The sequence below is a fragment of the Hevea brasiliensis genome, chromosome 7, assembly GCF_030052815.1.
Source record: "Hevea brasiliensis isolate MT/VB/25A 57/8 chromosome 7, ASM3005281v1, whole genome shotgun sequence".
Lineage (NCBI taxonomy): Eukaryota > Viridiplantae > Streptophyta > Magnoliopsida > Malpighiales > Euphorbiaceae > Hevea > Hevea brasiliensis.
In genome coordinates this window covers 55,867,255-55,881,583 of record NC_079499.1, presented here as the reverse complement: position 1 = coordinate 55,881,583, position 14,329 = coordinate 55,867,255, and the positions used below count along the sequence as shown (strand labels likewise).

At 35.6% G+C, this 14,329-nt stretch overlaps 1 protein-coding gene across 3 annotated transcripts in view; it reads left to right on the top strand.

Moving 5' to 3' along the window:
* Positions 1-13,716, top strand: part of LOC110659165 (uncharacterized) — a 67,523-nt gene extending 53,807 nt beyond the window's left edge. For all 3 annotated transcript variants that reach the window (XM_021817031.2, XM_021817029.2, XM_021817028.2), the window contains one exon: positions 13,019-13,716. In XM_021817031.2, coding sequence (XP_021672723.2) covers positions 13,019-13,135 — 117 coding nt within the window. In that variant the 3' untranslated portion in view covers positions 13,136-13,716. The remainder of the gene's footprint in view (positions 1-13,018) is intronic.
* The last annotated feature ends 613 nt before the right edge of the window (positions 13,717-14,329 follow it).

The following is a 14,329-nucleotide window of genomic DNA, read 5'->3' as shown; positions in this document are numbered from 1 at the left end:
GACGATATTAATTAATTAAATTTAATAAACTCAAGCATTAACCAACAGATCATCACACCCACACCCAAAAAGAGAAGAAAAACTAAGTCCAATAAATTCAATTCAACTTTATCTGCAATTTCCAAATGATAATCTGCACAGATAATCTGCAATTTGCAAATGATATCTATGGAATTTCTAAATACAAAGCAATAAAGAATAGCTGATATAAAGAAATAAATAATAGCAGAGAGACCCACAAACCTGAGATTGAGAGAAAAGGTTGGATTGTTGGCAAAGAGAAATTGCACCAGAAAATTAAATGATACTGCAAAAAAGAGAAGAAGCTTTCTGGACTATGAGTCTGCCACACTGCTCTTCAATTGCAAAAGTTCCTGCATTTTGATGGATGAGTGCAGGTAAAGAAGAATAAAAGATCAATGGAGCTTTTGGAGGCAAGAAAGATTGGTAACATTGCTTATAAGTTCTGGTACTTTGGGGTTGAGAAAAATAGAAATGGGTGAAGAATCATGGTAGAACTAGGACCCAAAGTTAAGGTGGTGGAAGTGAAGAGAATTGGTTATAGGAATATCTCTTTGAAATTGTAGAAAGAGATGTAGAAAGAGATGATTCTCATTGATTTCAATTAATCTGTACATGGGTATTTATATACAATTGATTCCTATAATTGTGTTATACTAATTAGGAAGAAATCCTAAATAAGAAATCCTAAATAGGAATACAGAATACAGAATATACACAGAAATAATATAATGATTGACTTTCCATAACACTCCCCCTCAAGTTGGAGCATAGATGTTAATCATGCCCAACTTGTTACAAATGTAGTCAATCCTAGCTCCATTCAGAGCTTTTGTGAAAATATCTCCTAACCGCTCTCCGGTTTGATATGTCTGTTGAGATGATCTGTTGTTGAATCTTTTCACGAACAAAGTGACAATCAATCTCAATATGTTTGGTCCGCTCATGAAATACCGGATTAGAAGCAATATGGAGAGCGACTTGATTATCACACCACAATTTCGCAGTTGGGGGTCTTAAAACTGTCTCATCTAGTAATTGAAATATCCACATTACCTCACATACGATTGTGCCATGGCTCAGATTCGGATTCAGCACTAGATCGAGAAACTACACTCTGCTTCTTGCTTTTCCAAGACACCAAATTTCCTCCAACAAAAACGCAATATCCAGTAGTTGACCTCCTATCAACCTTAGATCCAGCCCAGTCGGCATCTGAAAAACATTCAACATTCAAATGCCCATGATTACCATATAACAAACATCTTCATGGAGCTCTCTTCAGATAGCACAAGATTTGTCCCAAGTCTTCCCAATGAGCAACAGTTGGGGAAGACATAAACCGACTTACCACACTAACGGCATAAGCAATGTCGGGACGAGTGACAAGAAGGTAGTTCAATTTTCCTACCAATCTCTGTATCTCTGGATCTTCAAACAACTCACTATCCCACCGCTATGATTTGTAAATTTGGAGTCATTGGTGCACTACAAGGCTTAGCACCTAATTTTCTGTCTCATCAATAGATCGATGACATATTTTCTTTGAGACAAGAAAATACCCTTCTTACTTCTCATAACTTCAATACCCAAAAATACTTTAATAATCCCAAGTCTTTGGTCCAAACTGGTTTGGAGGAAGGTTTTAAGAGATGAAATACTGCAGAGTCACTCCCGGTGATGATAATGTCATCCACATAGACTACCGGAGAATTAGACCACCTCAGTTGCTTATAAAATCTTGAGTGATCACACTTACTCTTTTGCATACCAAATTCTGTCTTGTTTCCTTTGAATCTCCCAAACCAGGCCCTAGGACTTTGTTTCAAGCCATAAAGAGACTTTGAAGCCTACAAACTTTACCCAACTCCCCCGAGCAACAAACCGGTGGTTGCTCCATATACACCTCCTCCGAAGATCACCATGAAGGAAAGCATTCTTGATATCCAATTGGTGCAGGGCCAATCATATGTAGTCGCTAAAGAGATAAACAAGCGAGCAGTAAGTTTAGCTACAGGAGAAAAAGTGTCGAGTAATCAACCCCATATGTCCGAGCATATCCTTTTGCTACAAGGCGTGCTTTTAACCTAGCCACAGAACCATCAGATTTACCTTTCAGAATACCCATTTGCAACCAATAGCTTTCTTACCGGTGGGCAAAGGCAACAGATTCCCATGTACCATTAGCATCTAAAGCCTCCATTTCTTCTTTCATAGCAAAGACACCGGCCAGATGAGACAAAGGCCTCACCAACAAGATTAGGGATAGGAACAGAGTCTAAAGAAGTAACAAAACACCGAGAACAAGAAGACAATTGATTATAAGAAACAAAAGCAGAGATAGGGTAAGTACATGAACGTTTAACTTTACGAAGAGCTATGGGTAAATTTAGATAAGAATCATGATCAGGATGAGGTACAGGATCTCCCAACGAAGTAGCTGATGGAGGATCTGAGTCGGTAATCTCAATCTCCCGAATAAACATGAACAACGGAGGCCGAGTAGGTCTAGAGACAAGAAAAGCAGTGTGAGAGAGGACTAGACATTGATTGGGCAAGATATATTAAGATATCATCCTCCTCCCCGACTCTCATACACAGTGATTGAGAAAAAATGGAGTTGACTCAAAAATGTGACATCTGCGAAACAAGATAACGATTAAGAGTAGGAGAGAAACAATGTATCCTTTTTGAATCAGGAGTACCCAAGGAAGACACATTTGAGAGACTTTGGATCCAATTTAGTAACCTGCGGACGAACATCACGTACAAAACAAGTACAACAAAAAATACGGGGTTCAACAGGAAACAAAGATTTTGTAGGGAACAAAGTGGTATAAGGAATATCCCCATAAAGGACAGAAGACGGCATACGATTGATCAAAAAACATGCCGTAGAAACTGCATCCGCCCAAAAGTGTTTAGGAACTTTCATGTGAAAAAGAAGAGCATGAGTTACCTCAAGAAGATGCCGATTTTTTCTTTCGGCCACGCCATTTTGGGATGGGGTATCCACACAGGAAGACTGATGAAGAATGCCATTTTGTGTCATGTAAGACTGAAATTGTGCTGAAAAATATTCTTTAGCATTGTCACTTCTTAATATGCGCACAGAAATATTAAATTGAGTTTTGATTTCATTACAAAAGGCACAAAAGATAGAAAACAACTCAGAACGATTCTTCATTAAATATAACCAGGTAACACGAGAGTAATCATCAACAAAAGTAACAAAATAACGAAATCCAGTTTTAGAAGTAATAGAACAAGGACCCCAAACATCAGAATGAACTAACTCAAAAGGGGATGAAGCCCGTTTATTGACTCTAGACACAGAAGGCAAACGATGATGTTTTGCAAACTGACACGACTCACATTCTAGTACTGATAAAGACTGAAACTGAGGACACAACTTCTTCATGGTAGACAAAGAAGGATGACCCAATCTACAATGAGCTTCAAGAGGTGTTACGGTACTGGAGCAAACAAGCGACCGCGGTACATGATTTTCCAGAATGTAGAGACCACCTGACTCACGTCCTCTACCAATAATCTGCTTCGTCGTAAGATCCTGAAACAAACACTGATCAGAAAAAAGGAAATAGAACAATTTAAGGTACGAGTAAGTTTACTAACAGAAAGTAGATTAAAAGAGAAATTTGGTAGACACAAAACAGATGACAAAGAAATTGTGAAGTCGGATTCGCGATTCGAACCCATGACACAAGAAGTAGAACCATCGGCTAAAGTAACGATGAGGAAGTGGGATTAGACCAAAAAGCGGATAGAAGACTAGAATTACTCATGTGATGCATTGCACGTAATCAATAACCCATTTGGATGAGGAAGACACAAGGCATGTAGTGGATTTACGACTCGTGATCGCGATGATAGGGAACCTGGTAGGCTTTAGAGATGCACGATCTTGGGAAAAGCGTGCAAAATCCTCTGCAGATACCAAAAGCAGTTTTCTCGGAGGAAGATACCGTAGAATCCTCTGCGCCATATTTGCCATCTGTGATCGATTTTTCCTCTGAAGTTGCGGACAATTATATTTTGTATGGCGGGCTCATGACAATAATAACAAATGACTCCTCTTGAGTCCTGATTAGAATTAGTCTCTCCATTACGATTACTTACATTTGCTGTAATTCCTCCTCTACTTCCTCTTCTATTACCATGTTGTTCATTTGGATTTCGGCTAATGAGAGCACTAATGGCAGGCTGTGAAGATTGGGTACTCTCTGTACGAAGGACTTGTGTGAATGTTTCATACAAAGAGAAAATCTCAGAACTGGAGAGAATATGAGATTTAGCAGTCTCATACTCTGAAGGAAGGCCTGCAAGAAAACTCATAACAGCCGATTGCTCCGTTGGGCTCTTGAACTTTCACATCGTAACTAAAAGGCAATAATACATTAAGTTCCTCATATACGCTTAAAATCCATAAAATAAGCCGTGAGAGACTTATTCTCTTTTTCAAGACGGTAGAATGCCTTACAAACATCATAAATACGGAGATATTCCTTTACCGAATCTGAGAAAATCTAAGTAATCCATCAATTCTTTAACAAATTCACAGTGATTAATTAAACTAATTACCTCACTGTGAATCGAGTTCCGAAGCTGCAAAAACAATCGAGCGTCCTCCCTTAGCCAAGTTTGTTGTGTATCATCAGTAGGTGGATCTTTAGTAAGGTGATCATCCTTATCAATGCTACGCAAATAGACCCTAACAGTCTTACTCCACTCCAGGTAATTTGAACCATTAAGTTTGTGTTCCGTGATCTTAGTCATCATCGGAATCACATCAGAAATAACATTCTTATTGTCTGCCATTTGTTGAGACAAATAAACTAACAGAAACGCTCATCCAAAGTCTTGTGACAACAAAATAATCCAAAATCACAAATCAAGTAAATACCGAAATAGGATCGAGAGCCAAACCTCGAAGTCCTTTAATGGTGTCTTGGATCGAACAAAGACACGTTGTTGGAATGAGGGGATTGAGGCGACGCTGGCAATGTTGATCGGAATCGAAACGGCCGGTCGGCGGCCAAGGTCTCTCCTGAGCTGGGTGGTGAGAACAAATAGTCACCCTAGATGGCCTGCTCTGATACCATGTAGAAAGAGATGTAGAAAGAGATGTAGAAAGAGATGATTCTCATTGATTTCAATTAATCTGTACATGGGTATTTATATACAATTGATTCCTATAATTGTGTTATACTAATTAGGAAGAAATCCTAAATAAGAAATCCTAAATAGGAATACAGAATACAGAATATATACAGAAATAATATAATGATTGACTTTCCATAACAGAAATTAGTGTTGGGAAAGGAGACTTATCATCATTGGTGCTTGTGCATCTCAAGTAGGTCTACATGAGGAAGCTAAAAGCAAGTTTTGGGAAGATATGGATGCAATGATTTAAGAGATTCCCCATGATTACAAGATTTTTTTGGAATAGATTTGAATGCACATGTGGGTAATAGCAACAACGGTTTTGAACTGGTGCATGGAGGGTTTAGATGTGGGAGTTGGAATGAGGAAGGGGAGACCATTCTAGAATTTGTTTTGACTTATGCTTTGGTTTTAGCTAACACTTTTTTCTAGAGAAAGAGAATAACACTTGATTAACTTAAAGAGTAGAGGTAACCATAACCAAATAGACTTCTTGCTCATCAGAAGAGAGGACAAAACTATGTAAGAATTCAAAGAAACTATGTAAGAATTGCAAAGTCATCCTTAGTAAGGTGCTAACTACTCAACACAAGCTAGTGATATTAGATATATGTGAAGATAAAGGGCGCAATGAAGAAGGAAAAGAGGTTTATGCAACCTAGACATGATGGTGGAACCTAAAAGGCTCGAATCAAATAGCCTTTAAGGAGGAGCTGTTGATAGAATGTGTATTGAATTTAAACGATAACGTTGATACCTCATGGAGGGCGATGGTGAGCTACATTAGGAATGTAATGGTGGATATACTACTATGTGTATCCAAATGTAGAGGACCATGTCCAAAAAAGTCTTGATGGTGGTGGAGGTTCAAAAAACTATTAAGATGAAAAGAGAATTGTATAAAAAGTTATCAACAGTAAAAGGTAGGGAGGCCTTTGAGAAATATTAGTTGGCAAGGAAAGAAGATAAGATTAAATCTCTAGTCAATTTGGATCAAAACAATTCATTCTGACTTTGTTGCACAATTTTTGATTCCGAAACCGTTTCCAATATTTAAAATGCTAATTACAGAACTTTTAGCTCTTGAACTAGTAGTAAATCTATATAACTTAAAACAAGTGCAACACAGTCCCTGAATTTAACTTTCTTTTGCAGTCATTTTTTTTTTTTGTAAACCTAAATTAACTAAACTACCTTTCTTTTGGAAATAGGAAAATTGTTAAATTTTCATATTTGAAATCTATCTAATTTTTTTTAAAGGAAAATTTTCGATTTCTGTTTCTTTGCTTTGAATTTTTTGACAAATCAAAGAATTGTGAATATTGTTGAATTGGATGAGATAAAAAAAAAATCAAATTCATCATCTTTTACCAAAGTAGATGAAGTAATTTGGTTAAGCAAATCAATCATACTTGGAATCGTGATGAGTATTTGATGTGGGTATATGTCTAGGTGTTAGACTTGGAATTTTTCCACTCATTTGAGATGTCAAAAATAGGATAAATTTTGACAATCGTCCGAACTTATCTAATATAATATTATAGTCTCTCAACTTAAAAATGTAACATAAAACCCCTTCAACTTTCAAATTTTGCACAGTAAAATCTCTCTAACTTCTAATTGTCGGTTTTTCAGTTAAACACTGACCTGAACAGTTCTGGGGCGAAGCTTAGTCAATATTTCTCTTTTCTCTTTCAAGTTATGTGTAAATTGAATAATTTTTCTCACTGTAAATAGAATGATTTTTCAGGTACAGAGAGAATAATTTTACAATTTAAATAAGGGATAAGAGAAAAATGTTGACTAAGAGCCATGCAGGAGCTGTTCACATCAGTTTTCAACTGAAAAATCAGTAATTAAAAGTTAGAGTGCCTTTTGATTATATCATTTTTTTTTTTTAGTGTTGGCAATTTTTATTAGTTCTTTTGCGAAGACCCAAAATTTTAGAAGTGATTGAAAATGTGGGTTGGTCTTGCGACAACTCCCGAGACATGCTATATTTTCCCTATTGGGAGAGTACCTTGCGTTAGTTTGTGAATGAGGTCAGGACTAAACTTAGAGGTGCCTGTAGTAGACTGCCCTACCTACACCAATGATCGCATTGCTCTCTAATCCCATTGCTGGAAAAACTTGGCTTCAATGCCATACACAGAGTTTCCACCTCATGCAACTACTCTAGGGATGTAGGTAGGCCCAGCTTAGATTTGTGCGGTTAAGGTTGTTGTACATAACCTTACCATAAAAAAAAGGGTTTTGGAACTATATATATTTGAATGGATTTTCATGATAGTCTTTGATACAGCCTTTAGATCATTATAAAAAGTGAGTCCCTACAGAATGGCCAGAATGCCTTTTAGTTTCCAAATCTGCTATACTAGAGGTCATTTTTCCATCCCAAGTTTGTTCCAATTGTTTTAATCTTTCTTGTGCCCAATGTGGAGCTGGAAGTACCAATCCATGTTCCTTTTTTGCAATTCACAGATGAGATTGACGACTTTGTTTTTGTGATTAGTAACCCATTGCAATTTTGTAAAACTTCGATGGGCAATTGCCCTGCTGTTGCTGGATGAGACAGTATTACTAATTTAACATGAGGATTGAGTGGTAGCGCTAGTTGAGGATTTTGTTGATCCATTCTCAAAATCTCATGCCACACCTCCAACTCGCTGCTGCTATTGCCATTAGGCAATACCTCAATGCTGGAATTGGAAATCCCACACTTTTGAAATGAATGACAAAGGAAGTATTTTAGAATAACACACTGCTCTCTTCTTTGTAAGCTTTCCCCATTCTATCGGTGAAGGAATGAATCTATCGACTTTAGTGAATAATATTTACTTCGGCAAATGTAGTGCGCTATCAATTGGTTGAAAATTATACTTTCGTTTTTGAATTTGAAACAAAATATGTAGAAATTTATAAAGAAATAAGAAACATGTTCTCTGATAAAATTAATGTATTTGAGAGAAATTTATGTATTTTTCATATGTATCAATGACTTTGTACATATGCCTATTGTATACAAGATTTATAGATTTACAAGGAAACCTAATTTAATGGAAACTAATACAAATAGGAAATAAGATATACATAAGGACAAAGAAATAATAATCCCTTTAATGTAGGGATTGAGATTCCAATACTCCCCCTTAAGTTGGTTCATGTATATTAGACGTGCTCAACTTGCAAACTAGAGGATGAAACATTTTATTGTTGAGTCCCTTGGTGAACACATCGGCTAACTAATCTTTAGAGGTTACATGAAAGATACTCAACGATCCATCTACAATTTTCTTCTTTATGCAGTGTCGGTCAATTTCTGTATGTTTGGTTCGATCATGCTGTACTGGATTGTGAACAATACTGATAGCAGCTTTGTTATCACAAAACAAGAATAAACTATTTGTTTTTGATAGTTTCAGTTCTTCCATTAACTTTCGTAACCACAACAATTCACAGACACCTTGAGCCATGACTTTATATTCAACCTCTGCACTGGATCTAGCAGTCACACTTTGTTTCTTGCTTCTCCAAGTGATCAGATTACCACCAACAAAAGTACAATAACCCCTTGTTGCCTTCTATCATCAAGAGATCTAGCCCAATTTGCATCTATAAAAGCCTTTATTTGAAGATGTCTATGCTTTGAGAAAAGAAATCCTCTCCCAAGGGTAGATTTCAGATATCTTAAAATACGAAAAACAATTTCTATATGAGATTCACAGAGATCATGCATATATTGATTCACCAGACTTATTGCAAAGGCTATATCTAGTCTAGTGTGTGAAAGATATAACAATCTGCCAACAATCTCTGATATCTCCTAAATGCATTAACTCTGTAACTCCAGCTTGCAATCTATGATTTGCTACAATGGGAGACTCTGCTGGTTTACAGCCCAACATACCTGTTTTTTCCAAAAGATCTAATATATACTTTCTCTGAGAAATAAAGATCCATTTATCTGTCTGATAACCTTTATTCTAAGAAAGTACCTCAATTTTTCCAAGTCCTTAATCTCAAAATCTTGTGCTAGAGGTTGCTTCAAATTTGCAATTTGTTCCTCATCTCCTATCACTACTTTATCATCCACATAAATAATAAGTAATGTGATCTTACCTCTATAATATTTTATAAATAAAGTGTGATCAACATTACTCTGACAGAAGCCAAAGGAGATTACAGCTTTGCTGAATCTGTCAAACCATGCCCTAAAATACTGCTTTAGGCCACACAAAGTCTTCTTCAATCTGCAAACTTTCCCTTTGGTTTTTTCATCATCAAATCCTGGAGGTATTTTCATATACACTTCTTCCTATAAGTCTCCATGCAAAAAAGTATCCTTGACATCTAATTGCTGTAAATTTCAATCAAGATTTGCTGCACAGGACAATAAAATCCTGATGGTGTTCATATTTGCAACAGGGGCAAAAGTCTCCTAATAATCTACATCATATGTCTATATGAATCCCTTTGCTACCAGTCTGGCTTTGTATCTCTCAATTGAGCCATTTGCTTTATGCTTCATAGTAAACATTGCCTTGCATCCAACTGGTTTTTTTCCATCAGGAAGAGTAATAAAATCCCATGTCCCATTCTTTGCCAAACCTTTCATCTTCTCAACCATAGCAGTCTTCCATTTTGGATTAAGGCATACTTCCTTCCAACCTTGTGGTATAGAAATAGAAGAAACAGACAAGACAAAGGCTTTATAGGAAGGAGGCAAGGAGTCATAGGAAATAAAATTAGAAATAGAATGCTTCCTATAAGTCTTGACTCCTTTTCTGAGAGCAGTAGAAACATCAAGATCATCAATAGTAGAATTCAACTCAGAATAGAATTAGGATCATAGGAAGTAAAAGAGACTCACCGCATTCTTTAGGAATTGATTCCATGGATGCTCAAGCTCAATGGCTGTATCTGTCTTATTCCGACATATGTAGGTTCTCAAATCCAATCTATTCAATCTCCTTGAGGTTTGAGGAGGTGGTTGGTCCTGATTAGATGGCTTATTACTAAGGTGTGACCTAAGCTTAATAGTCTCCCCTTGAGGTCGTTGATCCTGGTTAAATGGCTCATTGCCAAGGTGTGATCCAAGTTTGATAACTTGTTTAGGAAAAAAAACCTCTTCTTTTTCCTCCTTATACTTAACCTGAAGAGGTGATAGGAAAATAAGGTTTAGATTCTTTAAAGATAATATCCATACTGATAAAATATTTCTTAATAGGAGGATGATAACATTTATAGCCCAGAATAACACTTATAAATATACATTTAAGAGCTCTAGTTTCTAAGTTCCCAACATTTGTTTTGTGGACTAAACAGACGCATCTAAAAATTTTTGGAGGAATAGTATAAGAATTATGGCCTTGTAAAACCTTTAAAGGGCTCTTAAAGTTTAATGTTCTTAAAGACATTCTATTGATAAGATATGTTTATCCCCCCGATAAGGTGTAGGTAGATTCATAGTAAACATAAGAAATTGAGCCACCTCCAATGCATTTCTATTTTTTCTTTCAGACACTATTTTGTTTACTAGTTTTGACACAATTAGTTTGATGCACTATACCATTTGAATCCAAATAAGCACGAAAAACACCATTAACATATTCTGTGCCATTATCAATTCTTAAGATTTCAACTTTAGCATCAAATGTATGCAAATCATTTTGTGAAATTGTTGAAAGCAAGAAAAGACTTTTAACCTTTTCTCTCATCAAATAAACCAATGTCAGCCTAGTGCAACAGTCAATAAAAGTACAAACCATCTATATCCAGACAAAGAAGTAGTTTGGGTAGGTCCCCATACATCAAAATGAATAGTCATAAAAGGGATCAAACTTCTGTTATCTGTTGAAGGATAAGATTCTCTTGTATGTTTAGCAAATTCACAAGAAATTAGGATACAACCTTTTTAAAGCAGGAAAAAATGGATGTCTTAATCTCCTGTGCCACTGGATAATCTCCTCATTAGCACTCATAGTCTGTCTTAACAAAGCTTGATTTGCTTTGAGTTTTGAAGAACTACAATCGTCATCTAGAAAATACAAGCTATCTCCCAATCTATCACTACCAATCATTTTCCTCATTCTCAAATCTTGAAATATGCAATGAGTAGGAAAAAAAATTTTAATTTTGTAATTAAGAGCTTGAGTAATGGAACTGACAGATAAAAGATTATTAGGAAAGCTGGAAACATGAAGAACTGAAGTGAGATTTATATTGAGAGTACATATAACAGAATCTGTACCAGAAATTATTGTTAAGGAATCGTTCGCTATAAGGACTTTTTTTTTTGTTGAGCATGGAGAATAGGTAGAAAGTTTATTTGAAGAACCCGTCATATGTTTGTTTACTTTAGAATCTATAACCCAACAAGATTTGTTAAGATTGGCAAGAAAAATATTACCTGATTTGACAAAATTGAAAAAGCCAATTGTGGAAGATTGAGATTCAAGCTAAGACAACAAACGTCTCAAGGATTGAACTTTTTTATTAGAAAAAAATGCCAGTATCATTTGTTCTTTTAGAGTGATCCATTGTTTCAGACATGTTCACTTGTGGTCAAATCAAGGATAACGGCTGGGTAGAAGCGCAACACAAGAGGAACACTTGAAAAAGTCGGAGGTCCACATGCTGTGAACAGTGCCGATAAACAATATTCGTGAACAGTGCACATGAATAGTTCCCGTGAACAGTACTAAAGCCTGCCCTTATAAATCGAAAGCTTTGATACTATGTCAAGGAACCACTCAATCTAAAAGTTTAAACTTGTAGATGAGAGTTCCAAAAATAGTTCTATATCTTTCTATTACACCTTCGCTCGCGAAAATCCACTAGGCTTAAAGCATGAACAAGCGTAGGCCTACTTTTCCTTATGCTGAAATATTCAACTAATAAATGGGGGTGGCTAGGATTTGAACTCTTAACTTTTTAATCTGAGGGGCTCTGATATCATGATGAAACTAATATATTTGAGGGAAATTTTTTTATTTTTCATATGTATCAATGACTTTGTACATATCCTTATTTCTATACAAGATTCTTAGCTTTGCAAGGAAATTTAATTTAATGGAAGCTAATATAAATAGGAAACAAGATATATATAAGGAGAAAGAAATAATAATCCCTTTAATGTAGAGATTGAGATTCCAACATTCTCATTATTTTCCAATGTCATAATACATTTGGAAAATCTTATAGTTAGCTATGTGTTTTCCTACAATAATTTTCAGTTTTGCATTTTGGAAAAATATAACAATTTAAATAGAACAATTTTTCTAATTGAAAAAAAAAAATTCTAGAAAAATCGTTGTTCCTCTTTTCTTTTCTTTTTCTTTTCTTTTTTGTTTAATGAAACTTGTGCAATTCTAATTTTTTTTTTTAAAAAAAAATGAAAATTTGAAAAACTATGATAGAAGTTCCTGTCAATTTGTTTCTTTCTGAATTCAATTCAAATAGAGAATCTAAATTGTTGTAACAGTAAAGTACATTTTTCTGGAGGGAAACGATAAACTACAATTAGGCTATAGTACTTTGGTTATTATTTGAATTGTATTTGGCTATCAATTGATGAGCTAAATAATGCCTCAGCATCAACGTGTGATCTGTGATTTATTATTATTTTTTTCTTGGGTGGGATTATCTGTTACATTTTGTTTGTTCTGAGTGAATTTTGTGGTTATTCATTTGCTTCTGGTTTCTTTAGCTTGACGTTAATGTTCTTTACTCCTGAGTGAGCATATCGGTGTATTACTTGTGTGTAAGAAATTAGATAATTTGTACTAATATAATCTTTTAAAACTTGCAGACTGTGCTCACTCGAATCAAATATGGACCTGCACGATACTGGGCTATCTTATTCGTCTTCTGGTTTCTTGTATTTGGTATATGGGCTTCACGAACCCATGGTGCACATACAACCTAATTTCTTTGTACATCATTGTGGCATGCAAACTTATTCTATGTTTGGATAGATTGTTTGGGTATGTTAAATGAAAATGGATTTGGATTCATCCAAATCCCAAATGTATAAGAAAGCTTAAAATAACTAGACTGAACTCGTTATTTCAAATCCGGTTCTCGCAATGGAATTCTCATGATAGAAGCAGAAACCTCTGGTTGCTGCCTCTTGCTCCAGGTTTCTACCTCTCTCCATCTCGTCACTATCCGCTTTCTTTCCATCTTCCCATTGATACCCCTCTCTCACGTTGTTGCTACCCTCTTTCTCTCTCTCTCTCCTTCGGTGCCTCTCTGTCTCTTGCCCTTGCTCCAGCTCATCTTACACTATGTCACTAGCTCTCTCTGTCTCTCTCTTCAGGTACAATTTTAACATTGCTAATTAGATTATTGGTTGTATTTGATTATTAGGAAAGTAGGAAAAGGGAATTTCTATGGATTGTAATTAATTTCACTTTAAATCTGTGTATGGATTACAGATTATTCCTAATTGATTGTATATGGATTACAGTATGATTATGCTTAATTGGGTTGAGTTCCCTTGTACAATTCTTGTTTTGTTATGCTAAATGCTCATATTTTATGATAAGGAATGTGCTTTTATAACTTGTAAGGCTCTGGGATTTTCTTACGTTTTGCCTGCCCTAGCTGAGCAATGGTTAAGAAATATACTGTAGCCATTCATGTTCTTGGTGCTTTGCTTAAAGCTTTTATAGTGTGGACATTCCCTTTTTTTGGGGCTTAAGTGCTCCTTTGTTGTTGGGGGTCTCTAGAACGTATTCCCAACGTTTTGCCAGTAGGAAGTGATTATTTTCTCCTCAGGTTTATAACTTTTGTTGAAAAAGTTTTGCACTAGCTACTCAGACTGTAATTACTAGGTTTCATGCATCTGTCAAATTTTTAAGTCGCGCTTTTGTTCGTTTAACATGTCCGTACTGTAATATTTTGATTTCTCTAGTGGAAATCTTTTGATTTCTCTTTCGAGGTTGTCCTTACCTGTATCACGTGCTGATGTTCATTATGCGACTCCTAAGAAGAACCCCCTAGTTCCCAAAAAAAAAAAGAAAAGGACCCACTGTAGTTTTATTAATTAATTAATTTATTTTTATATCCTTTTGCCATTTTGAAACTCCCACTTTGTCCATATTTATTTGCCATTATC